This window comes from Mirounga leonina, unplaced genomic scaffold, assembly GCF_011800145.1.
Source record: "Mirounga leonina isolate KUSES-001 unplaced genomic scaffold, KU_Mleo_1.0 Mir_150, whole genome shotgun sequence".
Lineage (NCBI taxonomy): Eukaryota > Metazoa > Chordata > Mammalia > Carnivora > Phocidae > Mirounga > Mirounga leonina.
This window is the reverse complement of record NW_023270374.1, coordinates 18926847-18949874: the sequence shown is the minus strand read 5'-3', so window position 1 is coordinate 18949874 and position 23028 is coordinate 18926847. Positions and strand designations below refer to the sequence as shown.

At 42.1% G+C, this 23028-nt stretch overlaps 1 protein-coding gene across 1 annotated transcript in view; it reads right to left on the bottom strand.

The window, feature by feature from the left end:
- FERMT1 (fermitin family member 1) overlaps positions 1 to 22491 on the bottom strand; it is a 28181-nt gene extending 5690 nt beyond the window's left edge. The window contains exons 1-10 of the mRNA XM_035005656.1: positions 22341 to 22491; positions 20068 to 20301; positions 16339 to 16485; positions 15017 to 15230; positions 13969 to 14071; positions 8886 to 8993; positions 8331 to 8462; positions 6673 to 6722; positions 1362 to 1486; positions 484 to 590 (exon numbers count right to left, since the gene is read on the bottom strand). Coding sequence (XP_034861547.1) covers positions 484 to 590; positions 1362 to 1486; positions 6673 to 6722; positions 8331 to 8462; positions 8886 to 8993; positions 13969 to 14071; positions 15017 to 15230; positions 16339 to 16485; positions 20068 to 20301; positions 22341 to 22491 — 1371 coding nt within the window. The remainder of the gene's footprint in view (positions 1 to 483; positions 591 to 1361; positions 1487 to 6672; positions 6723 to 8330; positions 8463 to 8885; positions 8994 to 13968; positions 14072 to 15016; positions 15231 to 16338; positions 16486 to 20067; positions 20302 to 22340) is intronic.
- Positions 22492 to 23028: the final 537 nt, after the last annotated feature.

Below are 23028 nucleotides of genomic sequence, written 5' to 3'. Positions count from 1 at the left end.
GGAGCCAGAGTATAATTTCCACCTCTTGACTTTGAGCCCCACCATGGACTTGCTTTAGCCAATGGAATGTGGGTGGAAATACACTGTACTACTTGCCGGCCCAAGCTTTAGGAGGTCTGCCATGTTTGTAATTCCTCTCTTGCACTTCTGCCATCACTGTGAGCAGAGCCTCCCCAGGCAGCCTGGCACCCAGAATAAATACAAGGGGCTTAACTGTGAGCCAGGAGCCAAGCCTAGCCAGACCTACAGCTAGCAGCAGATCCGTCCAGATGACGTGAGGCTGGATCATCTGAGCCCCGGCCTACTCGTCGATGTTTCAGAGGCAAATGTTTATTGGTATATGTCGTTTGATTTTGTGGTTGTTTGTTACAAAGCAATAACTGACCGATGAGTGTTCTCATTGGAGAAGACATCTCAGCTGATTTGTCCTTAGGCTTAAGAAAGGTAAAGGGACTTAGCATTTTTTTTTTTTTTTTAACTTACATGGTCACATCTCAGATATACTTCATTCATACCATCGGCAACAGGGATTAGTAACTTGATTCCAAATTTTCTCCCTGCTACGTTGACGTCTGGCACAACTTCACAGCCTGAATGATAAAAGGCAGGGACAAAACTGAGTTCTGAGAAATCTGTTATATAAATTAGGTGTGCATCTAAAAGAAACACTTTGAACATAAGCCCTTCAGATTTGGTTTTCCTCTGAAAAACTGAGGAGCAGGGAGACAACATTAATTAAAGGGTAACTAAATAAGACTCATGAACAATTCACATGGATAAGAGAAAATATCTTCTGTTATGATTTTCTTAAGTATCTCATCAACTGAATTCATTTTCCAGGTCGATTTGGCTATGCTAACTCATAGTAACATGGAGCTATGAATATTAACTTTTAAATAAACCAAAGTAGAGAGAATTCTCTTACTGTCACAATGATAAGGGAATTGAGTGCACTGGTTAATTAAATATTTCAGTTAATGGAGTTACCAGCACACTCACAGCCACTTTCAGAAATCAGAACAGAAACTAAAGTGACATTGAATTAAACAACCATTCTGGAATTTAGAAAGCTTTTCAGGATCCTACAATGCCTCATGTACTACACGGATGACACCAACTACCACCACTTCGTAGAACTGGACACACCGGGGAAGAAGGGACAGCAGAATGCAAATAATCACATTTATCACACCATATTCCAGGCTCCTGCTCCATGGGGAAGGGCGCTGCAGGCAGGCTGCCATGTGGAAACCAGTGAAATAGAGAGGTTCCTCTGGAAGTAAGCCCTACTTCACTGGGTGGGAGGTTGGCTTTCATGGCTGGGTCATGACAAGCCATACCCAGATGTAGGACTCTCTTACCTCTAAGATTCAGTTTTTCTACTGGTTCTCCTTGCTCAAGTTCCTTATTTTTAAAGTAGGCTATAGATGTGTCTTTAAAGATGAACCAATACTGTTTGAAAGTCTTCAATATTAGCTTCTTGGGCCTGCAAGTTAAAGTACAATAAGCACTTTAACAGCCGTCCAGAAATGTAGGGACACATCGCAAATTTCAAGTGGCTCGAGATGCTCTAGAAACCTATCCAAACAACATACTCTTTACTGTAGAAAGTAATTTTCACATTGCTAACTCGTTCCTAAAAACTGAAAACGGGGTTTTTAATAGATACAGAAGGTAATGCAGAATCTCAGGATTAAGACCACTTTGGCCTTGCTACTGCCTCTAACATGGGACCCTGGGGAAGACACTTCCCTGCCTGGGCCACGTGTCCTGCGTCTGTGTGATGGGGACAGTCCAGCCTCCAACTCACAGGGCGTCTGTGAGCAGGGGACGAGGTAATCTCTGAGAGTGCTTATCACAGCACCTGGCATAACTGGAGTGCTCAATAAATTATTATAATTTGAGAAACATCCATGAATCTGGGACATCTGTCATTTCAGTATACTTCTTGGATCTGAAAAAGCTGTCCACATGGACAGCACAGCTTTCAAGGTATCAGGCATAGACACTAGATCTAAAAGTAAGAAACCTTTTCTGTAGTTTACTCTGATCCTTAAGAGAAACCACCACCGAATTCCCAGTGAGTCATGGAACTCAACAAAAATTTACAGCTAATCTACATAGACTCTACTGTTACTAGAAAAAAAACATTTTGGGGGGAAGATCCCCAAAAGTGAGATCTGTGGGGGCCAGAACACTTTATACTCTGGGCTGGACAAGGTTGGTAATGGTAAGTCTCAGTTGGGCCATTCAAAATAGAGAACGTGAGAGAGAGCTGGGGAGTAAGGAAAGGGGGTACAGCTGGGCAGAGAAAAGACAATATGAGCTGTCCATAGTTCCGTGGAACAGTGCTGGCCATGGGGGGTGAATCAGGGTCTCCCATGCTACAGCAGTGGATTTCTGCGTTCAAGGATGAGAGAAAGAGAGGAAACCGTGTGTTAACCCCACTCGTACATAATTTGGGGCAACTTTTTTTAAAGATTTTATTTATTTATTTATTTGACAGAGAGAGCACAAGCAAGGGGAGCAGCAGGCAGAGGGAGAGAGAGAAGCAGGCTCCCCGCTGAGCAGGGAGCCTGACGCGGGGCTCGATCCCAGGCCCCTGGGATCATGACCTGAACCGAAGGCAGACGCTTAACCAACTGAGCCACTCAGGCACCCCTATTTCCGAGTTTTAAAGGTGTGCAGACAGCATTGTTTTATTATTTTTTAAACTTTGAAGATCTAATTGGCTTTATGAAGTGATTCATAAATTGGGCAGCATAGCACCTGGCAAGTAGAGGGGAGCTCTGAGGAGGGGTACAGAGTGGAAAGTTGTCATAGGAAGGAAGGTGGGGCAAGGAAGTTATTAGCAAAAGAAAGGACTGGTCCAGGCAAGGTCACCTTCCATGTGGGGAAGGGCAGGAGGTCTTATTAGGCAATTACCTCATCTTTTGGGAGACGGAGGGCCCATGTGACAGAGGACCTCATTGGTGCTGATCAGAAAATTCCCTTCTGACCGATTAAGACTCATTTCTGGGGGAAGCTGAAATTGCAATTAGGTTAGGTATTAAGCCCAAGTTTGGGGACTTGGTCTAAGTGATGCTGTTTTGGGCCTGTGGGTTTCTTTTTAACAGTTCCCCTGTTTTGAACAGACTCTCAGCTTAACTGAGAGAGGTGATCAAAATTTGGGCAAGAGAATATTGTTTTTTTTTTTTTAAAGATTTTATTTATTTATTTGAGAGAGAGAATGAGATAGAGAGAGCATGAGAGGGGGGAGGGTCAGAGGGAGAAGCAGACTCCCCGCCGAGCAGGGAGCCCGATGCGGGACTCGATCCCGGGACTCCAGGATCATGACCTGAGCCGAAGGCAGTCGCCCAACCAACTGAGCCACCCAGGCGCCCGAGAATATTGTTTTAATGGGCAGTATCATTATTGGCAACACTGTGACAGTGGAAACATTTCCAAATAAGTGCTTCCGAAATGCCCTCTCCACCGCACTAATCTCTTTCAAACATGAATTGCGTTCTCACTCATTTCACAATCACCTTTTTCTTAAAGGAGGGGTGAAGAGTGTTTATTATTTTGAAAGCATTTGCAGGCTGACCACTGATGGCCACTTGTCATCACAGAGAGGTCATGAATTTGGAACACATTCTTTTGAAAAAACAAGAGTGTGTCACTCCCCTTAGAGGTATTTTTCCATGTGATAACCAGGGTGGGGGGACCAAAGGTTTTCACGGTCACTCCTTCTTTATGAAGTATTATAAAGATTCCACTGTATTTTAGGTGTCTTGTATTTATAATGCGACTCTCCCTGATATCTCCCATGGCACATTGTGTAAGTTGGCCTGGAACTTCCCTCTGGAGGAAATTCTTTCTTTCTTCCTTTTTTTTTTTTTTTTAGATTTTATCTATTTATTTGACAGAGAGCAAGAGAGCACAAGCAGGGAGAGCGGCGAGGGAGAGGGAGAAGCAGAACCCTGGGATCATAACCTGAGCTGAAGGCAGATGCTTAACTGACTGAGCCACCCAGGAGCCTCTCTATGAGTAAATTTTTCATTTCCAGAGTTTCTATTTGGTTCCTTTTCAATATTGCCTCTTCTCTTTCATGATGATATTTATCTTTTAATTTCCATAAAGATTCAAAACATACTCATTTTATGTTTTTCTCAGATTGTTCTATTACCTAAAATTATTGAAACTGCTAATCTTCTTGTTTGTTGGGTTGGCTGTCTTTCCTTTACGATGGTACATGAGCTCACATGGTTAGTACTTTTTATCAGGAGCTCAATTTTTAGGGGTTTATTGTTTCCTCTAGAAGGCCCATGCATGCTAGATTGTGGATATTTCCCTCCAGATAGTTTTGTAATATCACTTGCTAGGGCTTCACAGGTTTTGTGGTCCTGGGCCAGTTTCTATTTTATTTTTTTCAGAATTCACTTATCATATAAGACATTTAAATTTAGATCTACATCCATGTGTGGCAAAGGACCTGGCTCCAATTTCCTCCAGAGGGACTTTTCATTTCCCCATGTAGGACCCCATGCAAGGATGAACTTCCTCACTGCTTTCTGTCCCGGATGGACAGCTTTTCTACTCCCTGTTAAACAGAGAAGGCCACCCTTGCAAGTTTCTGCCTTTAGGCACGGGCTTCAGTCCTTGTCAGTACCTTACAATAGGCCTACAGTGCCATCTCCTCTCACAGGGATTAAAATCTCAGCCCCAAACCATAAGAATCTATGTCATGGCCCAAATCCCTCTCTGCATCTGAGGCTTCATATGTAGAATTAGATTCCCTCTGCATTTCCTGCAAGCTGGACTTCCCTGGTCTCACCTCAACCTTGTACAATTCCTTTATTTTTACTTTATCCAGCACTCATGCATATTTATAGCAAGACTGAAGTTTGCATTAGATCAGATGCATTTAGATCAGTTGTTGGAAACTGAAGTCTACTGTTTATATAGCGGGTTCAACAGATTTTGTTTAGAAAAAAAAAGAGCTTCACTGTAAAAAAAAAAAAAAAAGATTAAAAATGGTTCACAGGGGGTGCCTGGGTGGCTCAGTTGGTTGAGCGACTGCTTTCGGCTCAGGTCATGATCCTGGAGTCCTGGGATCGAGTCCCGCATCGGGCTCCCTGCTCAGCAGGGAATCTGCTTCTCCCTCTGACCCTCCCCCCTCTCATGTGCTCTCTCTCTCTCTCTCTCATTCTCTCTCTTAAACAAATAAATAAAAAATCTAAAAAAAAAAAAAATGGTTCACAGGACTAGCTCAATGTTCTTCTACTGATAAGGAAAGGAAGCCCAAGGAAATGAAGGGCCTTTAAGGGTTACGCACGCTAATAAGTAGGAGTGGAGCTCCACTCTCCATTCTCCTTCCCCCCCTTCTTGTCTCCTTTCTTCTTTGCTTCCTCCATGAACTATATTGTCTATTAAAGTCAATATCTTCAGACCTTTGGTAGATATAGCGACCACTGTGAAACAGAAGACAATTTTGTGTGTTTGAGCAAAGCAATCACATTAAAGTGAAGTGGAGGGAGGGCTTAACTCTGGAATGTCATCTCCTTCACTGAAAACATTGATAGGAAGGGAAGGGTCATTATTTGGTTTGTGAAGAGCCAGATTTGCTCTAGCTAGAGAATATGGCAACTTACTTTCTTCACAGAATGATTATTAAAAAATCATAAAGATGTATTCGTGGATTCAAATTATTACTTTTTTTCTGTAGCTCTGACTATAACAATATATGTGGTTGCAACCATTTATGCCATAAAAGTTAAATTAATGATCCTATTGTTTGACACCACATTAAAAAAAAAAAAGCAACCTGTAGAAACCTAGTGACAAAAATGGTTACTTTTGGATGCTTCTCACTTATACCTGATTCGCTGTTCACTCTTTCTAAGTCTTTCTTTGCATCACGTGTTCCCAAAACAACTTGCGTTTCTTTTCAAGCCAACTGACCCACTGAAGTGTCAGTGTGTTAAGAGAAGTCAATGAACCATAAAGTGACATGAGTAACTGATAGAACTTCAAAGGGGCCTTATTCTTTTCATCTTAACGCACCCTGGCACCATCACAAATGTTTTCTTTCTTTCCACGAAATAAAAAACTCCTCTGCCTTTTTAACAGTTTCAGATTGATATGAAGTAAGGTAACTGGGGAGTTTATCAGAAACACTTAACAGGCAAAGGTAGATAAACTGAGGTGACTACTCTGGATAAGCCCAGGACCAAAGTTCTAGAGACAACTGATTTTTCAACCATGAAAGAACCTTTGAATGGTGTCAAGTCCTGAGCCTCACAGATGACCAGTCTAGCATATTTGTTCACTAACTGCTGACATCGGCCGTGTTTACACCACTATTTATTGAGCAGGTACTATGAGCCAGGTACCATGCTTAATGCTTCATATATGTTATCTTATTCAATCCCCCCAATAAACCCAAGAGGAGGTATGCCCCCATTTTATAGATCAGGAAACTGAGGCTCAGGCACATGACAATGCCCGAGGTACCCCAGCTAGTATGTGTTGTTGAGCTGGGATTCAGCCCATCGTCTGTGTGATGCCAAAGCTCGTGCTCTTGCCTTTCAACCAGGAACCTGCCTAGCACGGGTTCAATTTAAATTCCTGGACTCTTTACCTGTGAGGCCTTGTTAGGGGTAATCCATTTCCCCTTTGAGGGTGACTTACCTAAATAATTTGAGATTATCTGCAAGTTTAGGGATATCAGTAATGTCCTCCTAAGGAAAAACAGATAACATTTCATAAGTAGTTAATTAGGTGGTATTGATACTCTATACCTGCACTGCCCAATACTGTAGCCACTCACCACATGGGGTTATTAAAATGTGAATTAATTAAAATTAAATTAATGAGAAACGCAGTCCCTCAGTCACACGAGCCACATTTCTAGTCGTGACCTTACTGGGTGAGGAGTGGGCGGGGGGATGGCGGACATGCAGGGGCTTCTGGGGGGCTGGCAAAGTTCTAGTTCTTGATTTGGGTGGTGACTTGGGTGTTAATACAAATTTGTTAAGCTGTACACTTTTCCCCCACTTTTCTGTATGTGTCATGTGTCACACAAATGAAAAAAGAGATTTAAAAAATTGACCAAGCACTACCATTCAAGTTAAAAATTTGAGCTAGAAACTGCTACTTTTATGTACAAACAAAATATTTTACAAATTTTACCTCGGAGGGAGTAAATCTAGCTACGTCTAGTTCACTGATTAACTTCTCAAAAGGAACCCGGTTCAAAGTTCATTGTGCGGTGTAGGCTGGTGTCTACTTTCTAAATGAAAAGCCTATTGTTCAGCATCACATGAAAATTTTGAGGGAGGAAGGGAGGGGGAATTTTCCATTTATTCTGAGAAGGATCACAGTCTATCTATTCAGTGGAGGAAGTCAACAAGTGAGAACACTCAAATTCAATGAGCCTGGTGTCTCCTATAAATGTGAGACAGGGCTTTGAATCTCTACAGAATCTTGGCATTTAGTTTGTATGAAGTATTTTCTTTTGCATGGTACCAACTTCCCATTTTAAGGAAATTAATCATAAGGAAACATGCATTAAATCCATAAAAATATAGTGACTCATTTTTATCTCTTACTATTTATATCCAATTACAATAGATCCACCTCTCTGATTCAATGTGCACTAAACTAATAATTATTCCCATGACTGCAGTAGTTAGTTAAACAAAAGGGTGGCACTCAGCAGGTGAATCAAACAGGAGAGGCATGCCGGTCATAAAGCCGCCATTCGGCCACATTTCAGGGATAAGGAGATGACAAAATAGCTGTATGACTTTATGTCTCACTGGAAGATTTTTGTCTATTTCCTGAAGTCAGAAGGGTTCAGGGGCTTTTTAAAGTGTCCCAGAATAAAGGCCCTCACTGTGTCAACCTTGCCCAGTTGCAGTGAATGACTAGGTAAATAGGTAATAGGCTTTGTATCTGTGAAGCATCTTGTCCATGCTCACAGCTAGCCATACAACACACTGGGTGGTTCTCTCTAGACCTGAGGGGAGGGACCGCCTCCATATTCCCCGCGAGTGAAGGAAAGCCACTGGTGGTGGGTGCCTTTGCCTCATACCCCACAGCTTCTCCCTAAGAAATACATATAAATGTACTCCCATTAACAGCATTGAACATATCTCATTGTCCCTTCCAGAACTGACCCGAGAAAAGCCAGTCAGGTCTTGCTAGCTTTAAGCTTGTGACAAGTATGTTTTCTTTTTTCAAAATCAGACACAAGGTTCTCTTATTTCTCATAAAAGAGAGCTCATTTACACGTGTCAGTCCATGAGAACACAGCCACTGTTCTGAGTTACCAGAAAAGTGCATACCAAAGCGTTGTCTGCTTTTCCACCTTCTAGGGTCACTTCCAAATTAGAGAGTGCAGCTTCTACTTCGTCCACCTCAGACTCATTTGTAAAATCCTGTGTTTCAGCTGACAGCGACAGTTTGCTAATGTGATACTATGATGCAAACAGAGGTTTTAGAAATGTTATAAACACACATGTATCCATCAGCCCTTTCTCTTTTTGAAGACAATCCCCCCTGTAGTTCTGAATGTCTCCTGGAAAGACGTTTCCCTCCTCTGAAGGGAAAATGACATTTTAATCTGAATTATTTTGAGAGGTATGGTTAGTCATGGTCAAACTCGATTCTTCTTCATCACTGGTTCAGCTTGTAGTGGGGATGAGATAAGAATTGCAAGAGTAATGCCTTATAGAAGATGGGCGCGTGTGGGGGTTATGAGGAAAATTTTAAATTGAAATGGACTCCCCTCACTTTGAGTTCTTTCTTCAAAGAAAAGAAACAGTATGAAGAAAATGAAACTTGAAGAAAACAAATCTGCTTTGTTTTCTTCCAGAGAGAAGGTACTAGAGTCCCCATACCTGCAGTGCTGCAAAGATCAACATTTCTTCTTCCGTGCAATCAATTTCTTCCAAGAGAATGGCCCACCTGGCTTGTTCATAGAGCTGGTTGATTCGGACAGCATCGTACTAAAGAAAGAAACAGGTAGGTGTGTATGTGTTGGGGCGGGGGGGGGGGGGGCACGTATTTATATTCCTCCGTATGAAAACTCTGGAAACATGAAGGCCATTCCTTGTTAATGCAGTAAACTTTCGCTCAGGTAAGTGAAAGAAATACCTATCTTTCCACTGCCCCAGCTCATTTTACTTCTGAACGTAGAACTTGTTTTGTCAAGATTATTTTCTAGAGCTTCTTCAAGGGGCCAAACTGACCCATCTCAGATTCCATTATTTCTCCCTCTCTTTTATCACATTTCTACCTGTAGGAAAAACCATTGTCACCACCTGTCTACAGGACTCTCTTCATCTGGCAAAACTGCAACTCTGTACTGATTAAACCGTAACTCCTATTTTTTCCCCCGAGTATACGATTTACCGTATCCTTAAGGAAAAAAGGTGAGGAAAATATGGAGGAGGAATAGAAAGAGCGCCTAAACAGATTTATCACAGGTTGATAAACATTAGTTTATTTTTCCTTTTGCATTAACCTTATACACATGAGAAAAAAGGTGATAGGGGATGTAAAAATCTGTAGCAAGCCCAAACCAGGAAAGAGCATTGCTATCAGGTCAGCGGGAAATGGGGCCTATCGTAGAGGCATGCTCCTTCTCAGCAGTGCCAAAGCAAGACAAATGCGAACCCATGTGAGTGGACCTCAGGAAGCTGGAGGACTAAGAACCTTAAGAGAGTCCGTCTTTGCTTTGTGAACTTTGCAGGGTACACCACAGGAGCTAGCCCCAGGACCCTCCCCAAACAAACCAAAACAGAACACACGTGAGAATATTCACAACAGCGTTGTTCATAACAATTCCGAACTGGAAACGTTCCAGGGTGCCTCGGCTGGTGAATGGATAAACGAAACGTGGGCCACGTGCACAAGGGGACGCCACTCAGCAGTAAGAAGGAACATGCTATTGATACACGTAAAAACACAGAGGGACCTCAGAAACATGCTGAGTGAAAGATCCAGACGCACAAGATGACATACTGTATGAGTCCATCTATAGGAAACTTCTAGAAAAGGCAAACCTGGACACAGAAGGCAGACCAGTGGTGGGCTGGGGCTGGGAGCCAGAACTGACCACAGATGGGGTATGAGGAAACTTTTTTGGGTGATGCAAGTGTTTTACTACTGGATTGTGGTGATGGTTGCACAACCATATGAATGTACTACAATCATTATAATAGAATTTTATGGCATGTAAATGATATGGCAATCAAGATACAACTAAAAAAACACACACCACGCACACCAAAAACCAAGCAACCCCTGCCCGCCCCCCCTAAAAGACTCCTGCTTCATGAACAGTTTAAAGACAAAATCTAAATAGTATGTGCAGCCACTAAAATTTGAATTGGACTGTCCTATCTGTCTCTGTCTGTCCACCAGTCAGTCATAGTGTCTACAATTCTAATGCTGCAGGAGTTTTAGTGAGAGTAAGTTAAATCACCCGATCAGGCTTTTCTCTCAAATGCAGTCAGTAAAGATTTACAAAGCTTCCACACCTGAACAAACCTAATTCCCCTAGCACCCCCCAAAGCCAAATAAAACAATTCCTTGAAAGAACGCTGGTTAAACAAAAGTTGGCCTATATTTGCAAATTGACATTAGGAGAACAGGATCTAGTACAAGATGTTATAAAGGACAGGATAAGCCCTGGCTCCCACTGAGGAACACTGGATTTCTCAGTGGCAGCCAGCAGAACTCTGGATTTTCTTCTCTGGAGTCTTGTTCAGGTTCCCCCCCGAGGCTCTAGAAGAACATCACAGGTCCCAGGTTTTCATGGGTCATGTATTAACAGGCACCCCAGTAGATCTTTTTCTCTCTGAGAACTCTGTCAGTGGTTTCCTTGACTTAGAGACAAATTTTTCCCCTTGGTGGGAATTGGCTACTCTCGCCCTTCCTTGGCTCTCGATTTCCTTTGTCTTCCAGTTTACTGAAAATAGAAATCCCAGACTGGCGTTAGGAGTCTGCCTTTGGCTGTGGTCATGATCCCAGGGTCCTGGGATGGAGCCCCGCATCGGGCTCCCTGCTCAGCGGGGAGCCTGCTTCTCCCTCTCCTACTCCCCCTGCTTGTGTTCCCTCGCTCGCTGTGTCTCTGTCAAATAAATAAATGAAATCTTAAAAAAAAAAAATTAGAAAAAAAAAAAAAAAAAGAAATCCCAGAGTGGGAAGCACACGGTTTCTGCCACCTCCATGGCCTGAATCCCTGTTTCTCTTCATCCAGGCAATTAGGTTAACCCCTCTCTCCTTCCCACAACCACCAATATAAACAAATAACAAGACCTGCTTCCCAGAGTTTCACTCTCTCAAGAAAGGGTTATTCTTGAGATCTAATCACTGAGGATTCCCAGTTAGCTGGGAGGCAGGTTTCAGTATCTCCAGGACTCTTATTAAAATTGTTGTTCCTTTTCTCTACTGAACATTTAAAAAAATACTTTGATTATTGGAGTTATAAGTTATTTTCATTCACACATTCAAATAGGGCAAAATAAGAGATAATGAAGGAATTCATTCTGAATGAATTCTCAAGGGACAAAAGAAGGTACAATAAAAAGTTAGTCTCCTTCTCTTCCTTGTTCCGGACTGTTTTGTACCTTGTTCTTTTTCATTCGATAATATACCTTGAATATGTTCTACATCAAAAGAAAGCTGATTCATTCTTCTTAGCAACAGCACTATATAGGTGTATCATAATGTACTTAACCACTTCCCTACTGATAGATGTTTAGGTAGTTTCCAATTTTCTTCCTCAAATAATGTAGCAATAACTGTTCTTGTGTACAGACATATTAATGCACATATTTGAGTATAACTGTGGTGTAAATACAGTGGAGTGGATTTGCTGCGTCAAAGCTATGTAGACTTGTAATTCTGATAGATATTGCCAAATTGCCTTCCATAAGGATCAGATTAATTTGTACTTTGATCTATAAGCAGGGTACGAGAGAGCCATTTTCCCCACACTCTTGCTAAGATAGTGTATGAAACTTCTTGATCTTTGCCAGTACAAGGCTAAAAGCCATTCTAGTTCCTTTTCTGTGAACTATGTGTTCGTATCCTTTGCTCATTAGGCTATTGGGTTGTTGGTCTTTTTTTTTTTTTTTTTTATTGATTTCCAGAAGCTCTTTATTAGGGAAATTAGCCTTTTATTTGTAGTATGTGTTGCAAAGACCTTTTTTCTTTGTATATGGTTTTTTGGCATGCATAAAATGTTAATTTATGAAAATGCACCTATCTTTTTTTGGATTCTGGATTTTGCATTTTTAGAGTATATTATTTTTTGAAATTTTGTATATTCTAGTATTTTTGTAAATTTGAGATTTTAATCAGTACTTGTAACCCTGGTGTCACTGCCTGCCTGCATCTCTCTGCTGAAAGCTGGAGAGGAGACACTCCTTGATTCTACTATACAGTCTGGTTCCCATCTGGAGGTGCCTTGTCTGTTTTACAAGGTTTCATGGGTGCTATCTTTGCTCTTGATTTGATTGTAGATTCTATGAAAACATAAAGCGCATCTTAAGTTTCTGTATCCCTCTATCTACCTAGTAGAAACTTGGAACTAAACCTGGTTATATTTATAGCATCCATACTTTTGAAGGGGGGAGAAGGGAACTCTAAAGTGGTTGGGGATCATTTCTCCTGTGCCCCAAAGTCATATCCCCAAAGCCTGAGTCTTCCGGTCACCTTTGGGTTGACAGCTTCTATTTGGCTGTTAGATTCAAATAGGTTTCGTTCATGAGCCATGTGGAGAGAACTCCTTACCAATTAAGTAAATATGATCATTCATAGCACCCTTGGAAAAAAAAAATCAAAACAAAAAAACCCCTCCCTTTTGGGAGAAGCTGTAGACTAGTTTCTCCTGAAGGTTTTATCAAAGAGCCAAAATTTGCTCGTTTGCCATGATTCGGTGGAAGTTAGGCACTCCAGAAACAAGCTAGGTCCAGGGGCATTAAACCAGGATCTAAAGCAAAGACTGACCAGGAACAAGGCTCATTTTGAAGAAGATGCCAGTGGGACCAGAGATGCACCTTTGAAGACCAGACTTAACATCGGGATCAAGGAGAAGAGAGTGCCACGAGAGGCAGAATCACTGTTGTGGGTGAGAAAGGGGGCACTTGGAGGGCCCGTGACTCAGTTTATATTCTTGACATTTGGCAGGTTAAGTGCTGACTCACAACTCCACAAACAGGCCAGGCAGGGCCAAGGAAGGGGCAGAAATTCAGAGGATTTATTTCACTACTCAGTTGTCCTAGTAAACTTCAGGTGGCAGATGGGCACTTAATGGGAGTTGCTGACCAGCTGGGGTCTTTATTTTTACAGATGATCCCTCTCTCTCATTACCAAAGACTTACTCAGCCCTGCAGTGGGGAGTCCTGTCTTATTCATGAGAGCCTGCTCTTAACCTTGGCTCTGATGATCCTTCCTTCCTAGGAGGAGATTTCAGCTCTGTGAGCCACTCTCCTCTTGTTCCTTGATTCGTGTGGATGGAGAGGGGCAGTGCACACCATGCTGGGCAGGAAGACCCCAAGAGACTCCTGCTAACTCAGGGGCAGCTGACCATGCTCATTAGAAACTTAAAGACGAAAATCCAAAGACAGTATATATTCATTGGTCTAACTCTGCAGAGCTAAACAGAAGATTATACAAATTAACCCTAATTCTGAGAACTAAATGACTCAATTTTCCACTTCCAGGCCTTCACATTGAAAAAAGGAGAGAGAGAAGAGGCACCTGGTGGCTCAGTCGGTTAAGCGTCTGCCTTCGGCTCAGGGCATGATCCTGGGGTCCTGGGATCGAGTCCCGTATCTGGCTCCCTGCTCGGTGGGGAGCCTGCTTCTCTCTCTCTCCCTCTGCCTGCCACTACCCCTGCCCCCTGCTCATTCTTTCTCTCTCTCAAATAAATAAAATCTTAAAAAAAAAAGAAGATAAAAAGTATCTTACTTTGGGATTCAAGTCAAAGAACGTGTAGTATTTAAATCGTAACAGTAGCTGCTCATCGTCCTGGATGCCTTGCTCCATAAGGGAACGTGAGGAGTCCAGCCAACTAGAAAACAACAGGATGAGTTTTAAAAGTCAATCAATTTTACACACATATATTAGAGTATTACCTAATATGTTTATATACATATTTACACTTATATACATGTATTTACACTTATATACATATAGATGTAGATGTACACATACATGTGTATGTGTGTGTGTGTGTATTTCCTTGAACAAAGTCTGAGTAAGTAATATAACCAAAAACCTGTAAGGGAGAGGACTTGGTAATACCTTATATCTGCATTTAATTTTATAGCTTTTATAACTTTCCAAGTGCTTTTTGTATGTATATTTTGTTTACACCGATACTTAAAATAACCCAGTGAAGGGCCAAGGCGGTTCATATTTTCTCAGTTTTATGGGTGAGAAAATGGAGTCTTAGCGACATTAAGTGCCGTGTTCAAGGTCACGTGCCCTGTCGTGGAGCCAGAATGAAAATCTGTACTTGCTGACTTCCCGCATTGCCTCTCTTCTACACAAGCTGGTCTGACTCAATGCTGGGTCTATCGTATTGGCTAGAAATTTCTGTAACAGTGGAAATAGTCTATATTGCCCTGTCCAATAGGGTACCCACTAGTCCCATGTGGCTACTGCAGATTTAAATGTGGCTAGGGCCACACTTTAATTTTAATTAAATTCAAATTTAAATGTAAATATCCACCCGTGGCTAGTGACTCCTGTATTGGATGGTGCAGTTCTAGAGCTGAAAAATAAATACTGGGTGGCGGTGAGGGGTGGAGAATAAAAGTGAGCAACAGAATGAGGCGGGGATGAATGCCATCCAGTCCCATGGAGTGAAGATGGCCTGAATGTCTATTATTCCAGGCTTTGGGGGGAAATAAAGATGACTGAGATACACTCTCTGGACAGTCCAGTGGGGGTGAGTGAGCCTCATAATAGAGGAACATGGTGAGAGAGAAGCAAACCGGAGCCATGTCCTTACCCTGCGTTAAGCTTGGCTTTGTCAACCAGAGACCGAGGCTGGTACATATCAGCCAGCGCTTCTGGTGACTGGGGGGGTTGGCTGAATGCGAGGATGCTGCAGTTTTGTTCTGTCAAAGGGCTGTCGCTGAACCAAGTCATGGTGGAGGACGCCGGCGTTCCATTGATGGGGTCATATGTGGGAGTCATGGTTTTACTGTACAAGCCAGGGCTGACTGCAAGGCAAAGGGAAGCATGCACTATGATATGAGATTCATATCTTAATGAATATTAAGATCATTAAGATCTTAAGAATATTAAGATCAAGGGAGGCATCTTTGGAAAAATAGGTACTAACATTGCTTATACTAAAATGGATTTTGAATTTAAATGTCTGTAACATTTAAGTAAGTTATGGCTGATGGGAGAGGAGTTTTTAGCGCCTGAAAAGGCAGAGAACTCACAGGCTGTAAAAGCTTCTACAACCAACCCAGGCAAATGCTGGGGACTATCTCCTTGTCAATAATTCAAAATTCTATTTCAGCAGTGAGTTTTGGCACCATCAGAGAACAGAAGATCTCACAAGAGTGCATGTACAGACTATATTTTTGGGCAAATCCTTTAAACAAATAATAGTACTTGCCAATTTTAAGAATCCAGCTAGTTGATGGTTAATAAATCACATGGTCTGTGTAAGGAAAATGCAAAAAATGCTTTTTATTCTTTGCACTGGAATATACTATGCGAGAAGACCTTTGTCGCAAGCAAGCTAGAGATTGATTTGCTTTTATGTAAAAAGACAAGGATAGTGTCTTTCCAGAATTTTTACCTGCCCACTTGTTACATGCCCGATGCAAAATTTAAATTGAATTCAGGAAAGAGTCACATGAAGACAGACTCAGGAAGAGAAAAGTATGGTTTGAGTGATCCAACTAATCTCTTTTCCTCCCAAATTCACAGCCAATTCCCCTAAAGCTTTGCGTTCATCAGCAACATAATATACACAGTTAAAACAATGAGCTATACAGTTGGTAGAGCACGTGACTCTTGATCTCAGGGTCGTGAGTTCAAGCCCCGTGCTGGGCATGGAGCCCACTTAAAAAAAATAATGAGCTATAAAACAAACCTTATTAAAAAAAATTCTGTGAGTTCTAAAAGTAATCGCATATCTTTTCTTCCTCACAGGAATCCTGCAATTTTAGTCCTTCTTTGTTTGGGGCAAGGGAGGTGAGGGAAGAGAAGACGAGGGAAAGAGGAGCAGAGGGAAGGAGAGTTCTTGGGATTTAAGAAATCCTTGGATTCAAGAATGAAACACAACAATAAAACAGCTGTCAGGAATCATACCTGGTGGACCTGAAGTCGTTGGAGAACCCTCCAGGTTTAAAATATCTTCAATGATGGGCTCCTTGTTACTTTTGTCTTTTTTTTTCTTCTTTTTAAAATAGTCACCAGAAGGCTTTAACAAGGAAAGTTCTTCTGATCGTCTGATATCTAACAAACAAATATAAAGAAGAATGAAAAACTATCAAAAAGTAAAAAGAGGGTGCCTGGGTGGCTCAGTTGGTTGGGCGACTGCCTTCGGCTCGGGTCATGATCCTGGAGTCCCGGGATCGAGTCCCGCATCGGGCTCCCTGCTCGGCAGGGAGTCTGCTTCTCCCTCTGACCCTCCTCCCTCTCATGCTCTCTGTCTCTCATTCTCTCTGTCTCAAATAAATAAATAAAATCTTTAAAAAAAAAAAAAAAGTAAAAAGAGGGGGCATCTGGCTGTCTCAGTTGGAGGGGCAAGCGACTCTTGACCTCAGGGTTGTGAGTCGAGCCCCGCGTTGGCCACAGAGATTACTAAAAAGAAATAAAACTTAAAAAAAAAAAAGTAAAAAGAAAATTCCTTCTAAGACCCAGAGTCATGCTGGGCATCTGAAATCATTTCTCAGGAAATTCCTGAGAAGTAGATGGAACTAAATTATATCCCTTTGGAAGAAATAGAAGGGGACCAGAGACTCCTAAAATGGGTGCATGTGTGTGTGTGTGGGGGGGTGTCAAAGAGTGGAGGGAGATTTAGTCTAATAAAATTACTAGTTGTTTTCTAATTTATTATGAAAATATTTCAAAGATATCCCAAGCAAAGGGAATAGTATAATGGCGCCCTCATATTTTTATCAGCCAGCTTCAACCACTACCAACATTTAGCTGTTCTTGCGTTATCTATTTACTACCCATTTTTCCCTCCCTCTTTTTCCTCTTTTTTCAGTTTTTTTTCCTAAAATAACAACCAAGAATCCCACCTTTTTCTTTATAGAACAGATCCTGAAAGCCTTTCTCTTACACTGGGCCCAGTCGCTAATTTCATCCCTACGGCAGACAGCATTGGTGCCCCGCACATCTCTTGGTGGCCCTCACCACTTCCGTGCACTCTGAGGCGACTTCCGGTGGCAGCTAGGACAAGTATCTCTCTGCCTGAGGGCTTGCTCTGGATGCCACAGTCTGCACTGCCCAAATGCTGATGCAAAAGGCCACACAAGTTCAGAGAATTAACACTCCCCAAAAGCAGCCCTCAGTGACTGACGAGAGTGGCATAGTAACACTCCCGCTCCCTCGCCCCTTGGGTGGGCTAGTCCTGAGGCATGTTGACATCATCTCCCAGAAGCCCCCAAATGCGACTGGATTGGTGACACTCTCTTATGGGTGGCCTTCTCTTTCCAGTCTTACTTCCTCACCCCCCAACCAGTGTTTTCTGGAATCACCCCCCCCAATAACTGTTTGTCCTTGAATTCTTTTTTTTTTTTTTTATTTGAGAGGGAGAGAATGAGAGAGAGAGCACATGAGAGGGGGGAGGGTCAGAGGGAGAAGCAGACTCCCCGCCGAGCAGGGAGTCCGATGCGGGACTCAATCCAGGGACTCCAGGATCATGACCTGAGCTGAAGGCAGTCGCCCAACCAACTGAGCCACCCAGGCGCCCTGTCCTTGAATTCTTATCTCGGGGTCTGCTTCTGGAGCAACGAAACCAAGATGATTCCCAGTTTTCTCTATTAGTCAAATATATTTATAACCACCACTGCTAATCAGAACTCCTGATAACCATTAACCACACTGAGCTGCTATGTGATTCCAAGTAAAAGCTAAGGAATGTGGACGTTTAGAGTCTGAAAGCAGTTTTCCTGGAGGCAAATGCACTGATGCCAGAGGTCTGGCCATTTTTCAGTTCAAACGCTGCTTAGTGCCGAGGCTGAGGCTAGCAGTTCAGCTCCATCCTCTTCCCCTGTAACCAAGGATGCTTGATTGTCAGGTGGCAGCACACACCTGTGCCCATTCCAAATGCATAATTTATACATGAGACCAGGAGATGAATCAGAATTTCCAGTAGGAGCATTAGAAACAAAACAACCAAACCAAACCTGCATCTCCAAGCCCAAGATTTGTGTCTTTTCTTTGTGAGAAAACCCATCATATTGCGAAATTTGATTTAGCTTCAGTTGAACAGATATAAAAGACAATGATTAGAAATGCCAGGTTGAGCCCTTTAGAACTACTATGAAGATATAATCTGGAAAAGAGAAGAACGTCTGACTGCTTCTATATATTTTGCAGCCTCAAGTTTTTGGTCCCGGCCACAATGTGTGTTTCCAGTCTACTGTGGCCTGGGTTTTATTTCATCATTTCCTTTGTTTTCCAATCGTCATTGGAATATTGCTGGAAACAACATGCCCTGCTACTTGCCATTTGCCCGTCATGCACCAGGGGCACTGCTAGTGAGCTCTGTAATGGAAGGTTCCATTCACTTGTTCACTTAACAGTTGATGAGCAACGAACGTGTGCGAGGTGTTGTGCTAGGTGTTAGGAACCTGGGCATGCTCAAGTAATGGTTTCTGTCTTCACCCTATTTAATACCATAGTAGTCCCCACTGACCAACATTGGAACTCCCAATCCTGCATATACTGTTAGAGTTTTTCTTTTTCTCTCTACCACATATCGCCTTTTAATATCTTATTTTTAAATTACTTTTACATTCATTCTTTCTTTTCTGTCTCTGTATCCTAGAATGTCAGCTCAAGAAGGGAAGGGGGTTTGGACTATTTTTATTGCTAACCAATCCCTAGCACTCGCCACAATGCCTGCCTAATCAGTATATATTTGTTGAAGGAATGAATGAACGGTTTATAGTTTAATGGGGAAAAGAGATTACGCACTCAGATATTGTAAATGCTAAATCTTAGCCTTGGAACCAAAGAATGTACCTACACACTTTCAAAAAGTATAAAACAAGAAAATCTTTATGACACAGGGTTCACTTCCATTATAGAAGTTCCCCAAATACATGGTTTGGGCAGTGTTGTTCCTAATGACTGTTAAAACCATAAGAATTAGTTTTCAATCCATAATTAAGTGTACCTTCCTGCTTAAAATAAATTCCACAGGGGTGCCTGGGTGGATCAGTCGTTAAGCGCCTGCCTTCGGCTCAGGTCATGATCCCAGGGTCCTGGGATCGAGCCCCGCATCGGACTCCCTGCTTGGCGGGAAGCCTGCTTCTCCCTCTTTCACTCCCCCTGCTTGTGTTCCTCTCTCGCTGTGTCTCTCTCCGTCAAATAAATAAATAAAATCTTAAAAAAAATAAATAAATAAATTCCACAAATAATTTTTGTGGCTAGAATATTTACTGTAGTGAAGTGTTAATAAAGCAATTAAGACACTAAAAAACACCATTATCTCAAAAACAATAAAGATATATCAGCTCTATGGTGATGATGATGGAATGGAACTTTCTTGTTTGCCTTAAATATAATGATGATATTACTATGGCTTAGAGGAATGAATTTTTTTGGGGGGGAAATCTTAATGGGTTTGTTTCTTCTGTTTACAGATCTCTTTTGAAATAGTGTTAAGCTTTGTGGAAATGAACCTGATTTATTCCAATAATGTTTCATTTGGTTTAACTCTACTTACATGGCTAGAGTCCCCAGAAAAAGCTTGAAAAGTATGGTTCCTAGTAAGGGAAGTGTAGGCGGAAAGCACACATAATTTTCCTGTCCTCCTTGCCCAACAGTCCAAAGGGCGTGGGGCCCCTCCAGGGTACTCACTCAGGATTTTGCAGATATCACTGACAGCTTTAAAAACCACAGCTGAGAAGCTGACTCGCAACCTCACTGTCTTCACATTTGGCAGGCGGAGGCGAAGCATTTTGTGCTGTGGGGTGAAGAGAAGCTTTGCATCTGCCTGGACCCCGCATTTGTCCAGAGTCCAGTGCGTTTTCAGAAGCCAGCAATGTTTCTGTTCCCACCAGAGGGCAAAGTCTGACCAGTCTTGGAATATGTCTGCAAAAATGGAAAATACGATGAAGTGAAATGAGAGAGAACTCTGGAGTCCATTCCATTGTGTGCGAGAGCTGAAACATACCCATGGTCTTCAGCTCCCCATCTCCTTTTACAACCCGAGGCTCCACAAGCCTGGGACTCTCTTCAAAGTCTCTAAGGTGGGGCAGGTAGAAAACAGAGACTGAATCTTATCATGATTATGTTTTAACACGGTGAAAGGAACAGAAACATACACATTTTGTTCTTGATAAAATAGCTGGAGTTCTTTTCCCTAAAATCCCTTAGGGGCATGGTCCTTTCTGGGAAAGCCAGGAGCATTTGACTTTAATCAAGATTATTTCCCTCTAAGAAATGAATCCTTACACTGTTGCATCACAAAGGAATATCAATAACTCCCAAAGTCTGCACAGAAGGACTATAAAGTCGACATTCCCCCCCTGCATAATGACCAGTTCTCTTATCAGCACCACCAGATTCCCAATTTCCAAAATGTCTACCTGAGATCAGCTGAATATTTTCTCTCAATGTCAGTGTCAACGTGAACTCTTTCCCCTCCTTCAATGCTGAGAGCAAAGTTGAATCTTTTTCCTTTGTCAGTGATGGAACCAATATTCAATCTTTTGTTTGTTTTTTTTAAAAAAATGTTTCTCTCTTGTTCTCTCACTTTATGTTAGAAAACGTTTCTTTCAATGCTGTTAGTAGAAATATAAATGCTGTAACTATTTTAGAAAGTCCTATTATGCAGCATTTCCTCTCTGAGCTGTACCCCAACAGAAATCTACTCACCAAAGACATGTATTATAGCAGCCCTATCTGTAAGGGCCTGCAAATGGAAACAACCCAAATGCCCATCACTAGGTAAATGGGTAAACTGTGGCATAATCATACGATGGAATATCACACAGCAATGAGAGTAAATGAACCAAAACTGTATGCAACAATATGGGTAAATCTCGGGCGCCTGGGTGGCTCAGTTGGTTAGGCGACTGCCTTCGGCTCAGGTCATGATCCCAGGGTCCTGGGATCGAGTCCCACATCGGGCTCCCTGCTCGGCGGGGAGTCTGCTTCTCCTTCTGATGCTCTCTCTCTCACTCTCTCTCTCTCTCAAATAAAAAAAAAATCTTAAAAAACAAAACAAAACAAACAATATGGGTAAATCTTACAGCAGATGCATAAGAGTATGTCCTCACATGAGTACACCTATATGCAGGTTAAAAACAAGTAAAATTATTCCTATGGTGTTAGAAGTCAGAATAGTGGTTTCCCTTCATGGGGCAGTGACTGGGAGAGGGGGTCAGATGTGCTACTTGGGTGGGGGAAGTCCGTAATATTCTATTTCTTGATCTGAGTGTAAGTTATATGACTGTGAAAATTCACTGAGCAGTACACTTAATGGTAAGTGCACTTCTCTGTGTACATATTATACTTTAACGAAGACTTACTTAAAAAAATCTCTATCTCATTAGTGTAAGTGAAAAGCCAACATCTGGACAACTTTGGGTAGAAGGTAAAAACAAATAAGAGAAAACAGAACACTATTAAGTTTTAGGTCGATCATGTTGATTCCTGATGTGAAGACTGACCCTTAAGACTTCTCTTTCTTTGTTTAAACAGGAAGAGTAGCAAATGGTGGATATGTGTTAGAAGATACATTAGCACTGAGCGGACTTCATCGCTGAGCAATCAAACATATTAACAAAGAGAATTGACACAGTAATCTAATGCCATGTCACATAAAGTCACTTCAGATGCCACCAGTGGGATGAGCCTGTGGAAACATGGTTTCATACCTACTGAGGAGCTTTAGTTTGCCACCAGAGACTCCAGTTTTTACAAGAGTAGCTGGGGGGTTCAGTTTATGGCTTTTGTAAGATTCTCTATTTCTCTTCTTCCTGTGGGAGGGGGCTTGTTCTCTGAGCCATTACAAGATAAAAAAGCAGAAAAACTTAGATGATCAGACAACCTCGATCAGCCATTTACTGTTAGTGCAATAGAGAGGGTTTCAAATGTAGGGAAACCATAAAGAAACAGTAACTTACTGATCTGTTCTACTAACTTGAGCATCAACCCCCCAACATGCAGGTCTCCGGACACTCTCAGTGTGACATCTTTCTGCTCCTCCTCGTTTGGATGGTCAACTCTGACGACGAGCTCCCAAGAAGCAGATGCAAAGTCGCTGGAGGAGAGCATCACGGCAAATGCAGGTGTCTGCCGCATAAAAAGGCAGACACAGATCAGAATATGAGAAGGTAGCTGGAGCTTGCCAGGAGACCCTGTAGGGCAAAACTTTTTCTCATTTTAGCCTCTTCAGGAACTCTGCAGGGTTCCCAGTGCTCCATATTAAATTCAACATCTTGGGGCACCTGGGTGGCTCAGTTGGTTAAGCGACTGCCTTCGGCTCAGGTCATGATCCTGGAGTCCCAGGATCGAGTCCCGCATCGGGCTCCCTGCTCGGCGGGGAGTCTGCTTCTCCCTCTGACCCTCCCCCCCTCTCATGTGCTCTCTGTCTCTCTCATTCTCTCTGTCTCAAATAAATAAATAAAATCTTTAAAAAAAAAAATTCAACATCTTATCTTTAAAGATAAAAAGTCCTATAAAAATGGTCTCAAGCCTTCCAAATGTATGTAACTTTATCTTTCCATAGGCATTTGCCTATTTATTTTCCGTGCCTGCCCAATGCATCAATCTTCACTTTCTATCTCTATTGACTTCTCTTGACTTTCTCTA